Here is a 3899-nt window from a genome sequence, read left to right on the forward strand (position 1 = left end):
TTCTGAAGCAATTTATTCAGTTGCCTAGATTGCAGGAAATTGCATTATTTCACGTAATTTCTTTCGACCTTTTTACGTGTGGCTTGCACCCCACGATGGGGGTACAGGGGATACTCTGGGTCTTCCGCCTCCCCCATCCTTCCCCAATCCTCCCCCCACTCCCCCATCTTCCCACCTCCCCCTCCCTACCGTGTATGTACACACCATGTATGTCTCCCGCCTCCATGTACACTGTCTCCCACCCCCATGTATACCGTAACACCGCCCACCCACTGTTGCTCATATGTCCCCTACATCCACACGATCTGCCCCATCGACATTTCTTTTTTAAGGGCCTGACATGTATTTCCTGACTCGTCCCTTTGATTATAATTTTAGGTACACCAGAATCCTTTCGTTCCATGTCTGACCGATTCAATGTTTCCAAGTCTACAGCACATTCCATTTGCAAGCGCATTGTGAAAGCTATGAAAAAAAATGTTGAGACGGTTCATCAAGTGGCCAGGTACAAGAGAGAGATCATATAGCAGCTGGATTTGAAGAATATTGTAGATTTCCAGGTGTAATTGGATGTGTCGATGGCTGACACATAAAGATCAAGTTGCAAGATCGAGTTAATCATGCATCCGATATTAACAGAAAAAAATAACATTCTGTTGTGTTACAAGGAATATGTGACCACACGTTAGCATTTACACACGTATATGCCGGATGGCCAGGTTGTACACACGATGCTAGAGTGCTTAGAAATTCAGATATATATAGACAGTCAGATCAGTTCTTCGGACATGACGACTTCCTTCTGGGAGACTCCGCATATCCCCTAGAGCCATGGCTGATGACGCCATTCAAGGATTATGGTAACATGACAAATGCACAAAAGGTCTACAATCGCAGACTTAGTTCCGCAAGAGTTGCTATTGAGCGTGCATTTGGACAGTTGAAGGGAAGATTTCGCCGGTTGCGTGACTTTTATGTGTCCGACCCTGAACTGATGATCAATAGCATAATTTGTGCGTGCATCCTGCATAACATATGTGTACACATGAATGACAACCCTTTCGATGAAATACCCAGTAAGGATGCTAACCAGGATCTGGAGAGACCATATCATCATAGACCAGCCGGTGTAGAGTGGAGACAAAATCTTGTGAGGCTTTGTGAAAATTGAGTTATTCTCAGACAAAAGAATGTAGGCAACCATTTTGAACCCAATGAACTCATGTGTTTGAATGTGTTTTCTGTTTAATAATTCAAAATAAAATAACATTACAATTGCAGCTGCAATCATTGCTCTATCTAAATATACAGATAAATAATATATGAATATACAATAAACAGAGAAATTCAGCCAGCTAGGTTGCAGATATTTTTAGATTACTGGTTTAAATTTTAGAAATGAAAACTCGCAAACACAGCAGATCAAGAAACAACACTATATACTTCTATATGCTTCTCTAACAGAGCCATTGAATGAATTTAAAGATTAAAGCTTGTATGCAATAAAACAAAATAAAATAAAATTACAATTGCAGTTGCAATTATTGCTCCATCGAAATATACAGATAAATAATATATGAATATTCAATAAACAGAGAAATTCAGCCAGCTAGGCTGAAAACATTTTTAGATCACTGTATTGAGAATTTACAAAATGAAAACTCACAAACACAGCAGCTCAAGAAACAACACTACATACTTCTATATGCTTCTCTAACAGAGCCATTGAATGAATTTACAGATTAAAGTTTATCTGTAATTTTATTCATAACTGCTATCGTTTTATTGTGCATTTTGGCTAGCTGCGCAAGAACCTTATCATCATGCTCTTGCATATATGTGATGATGTTTGAACTAGCAGAAGCTTTTCTTTTCTTAGTTTTTTTAATATTATCATTTGACGCCGATTTGCGTTTTCGGCCTTGCTCATTCAATTCTTCATCAGCCTCAACAACACTGGACTGCGTACTGTCATCTAGCGTACTCTCGATTGCAGCTGCATCTGAGCTTGCAACGTATACTGGCACCACACTTGGGTCATCCCCCATCATTTCGAACATCTGGTCTGCAAACTTACATTTTGACGGCTGAGCACCAGTTCTGTTTGTTTGCTGAACGTGATTTCGGTAAGACTTCTTCAGGTTTTTCCATTTGTCTTTACATTTATGCACGGAGATATGAGGTACATGTTTCTGTAACTCAGTGCATATTTTCTTCCACACCTTGGCCTTGTTGGCGCTTGACTTCAATTCATCAAAGTGTTCTGTAATGGCATCCAACAATGCTGTTGTTTGCTGGACTGTCCAATCATTGTTTGTCGCCAACTACATGTATTCCCGTGATCTAGTATGAATGGAATATCTCCGCAAGGACGTAGAAGGCAGGTTAAGTTAAATAAGTCACAAAGGCAAAGGTTTGTTAGACAACTGGTCTGCTTCAGATGTGCAAGTATATGGAATCTGGTTACCCTAGGAGGCCGAAGAAAAAATGTAAGTCGACAGTCAAGGTCAAACTAAGGTCAAGGGCAGTGGTGGTTTTGGTATGTGACAGACCTTCTCCCCAAGATGTGTAAGCATACCAAGTTTGGTCGCGCTAGATCAATTAGGGGCCGAGTTAGAGAGCGGAAGGGAAATATGATCAAGGTCAAGGTAAAGGTCAAATAAAGGTCGCAGTGACCTGGTGGGCAGTTTTTACCCGATCTCGGATCATCTTCAAATTCGGCATGAAGGTGCGTTATGGTAAAGCGAAGACACCAATCGTTTTTGGTGTGGGCGGAGTCATCGTTGCCATGGTAACAACATTTTCGTGGAAATATTGTAGAACCTGTAACTTGTGCTGTTTTTACCCGATTGTCATGGAATTTGGGACACAGGGGCGATATAACATGTCCTATATATATATATGTATATATATATATTTGATGACAATCAATATAAATTTAAATACAAATATTAAATTTAAATTTAAATTTTTAAATTTTTAAATTTAAATGTTAATATAAATTTAAATACAAATATATAAATTTAATGACAATCGGGTAAAAACTGGAGAAGTTACAGGTTCTAGAATATTTCGAGAAAAAATGTTGTTACCATGGCAACGATGACTCCGCCCACACCAAAAACGAGTGGCGTCTTCACTTTACGATAACGCACCTTCATGCGAAATGTGAAGATGATCCGAGAAGAACAAATATATCTCTGCGGCGGCGGCGCGAAGATGCCAAACCCATAGTATCCCCACGAACTTCGTTCGGGGGATACAATTATATATTCAAAATGCACATTACAAAATGAATGCATATATACAGATAATATTTTATATCAAAAAGTATGTATATCTATATAAAAGATAATAATTATACAGTCACAGATAATGTGTTATAAATGTGAAAATAGGAGGCAGTTTAGTCAACCACGGGCACGTGTAACGCTGCTCAACATACACCATTACCTAGGCTATGTATACATTACTATATATGAATATCTACATCATACATGTCAATTATCGTAGTTAATGGTATGTAGAACAGCGTTACACGTGCCCGTGGGTCAACAGCAACTCACTAGATACTGCTTGCATTGAAATATGAAAGTTTCAAATGTGTTTTTAGATGAATGATTATTGTTATACAGTCAGAATACAGTTATTTATTGTTTGCTATTCTTAGCAAGAATCTATTGACTATTCTTAGGCTTAGCAGATGATCTGGTAAAACAATGCGGATACCATTTTCCTGCGCTCCTGCAATATCCACATTCGTAGACGCAGAACCGTGTCCTTGCTGGACTGTCCATTCATGTTGTGACTCTAGAATAAAAAGTAGCCGAAAGGATGTATTGTACCCTCATGATAAGTTGCAATATTATACAATTATTGACCTATTTTCAGGTGAATAC

General features: G+C 38.8%; 1 protein-coding gene across 3 annotated transcripts in view; it reads right to left on the bottom strand.

Annotated features, from left to right (window-relative positions):
* Positions 1-1209: 1209 nt before the first annotated feature.
* Positions 1210-3899, bottom strand: part of LOC106821050 — a 12239-nt gene continuing 9549 nt past the window's right edge. Inside the window, exons 1-2 of one of the 3 annotated variants that reach the window (XR_001395692.1) lie at positions 3730-3836; positions 1210-2343 (exon numbers count right to left, since the gene is read on the bottom strand). Coding sequence is in view for 2 of the 3 variants with exons in the window: in XM_014825690.1 (XP_014681176.1) it covers positions 1743-2324; positions 3730-3810 (663 nt within the window). In the remaining variant the exon portion in view is untranslated. Of the gene's footprint in view, positions 2344-3729; positions 3837-3899 lie in introns of those variants that run through there. The other 2 variants (XM_014825690.1, XM_014825691.1) reach the window with 2 other exon arrangements.

Source organism: Priapulus caudatus, unplaced genomic scaffold, assembly GCF_000485595.1.
Source record: "Priapulus caudatus unplaced genomic scaffold, Priapulus_caudatus-5.0.1 Scaffold56, whole genome shotgun sequence".
NCBI classification, from domain to species: domain Eukaryota; kingdom Metazoa; phylum Priapulida; class Priapulimorpha; order Priapulimorphida; family Priapulidae; genus Priapulus; species Priapulus caudatus.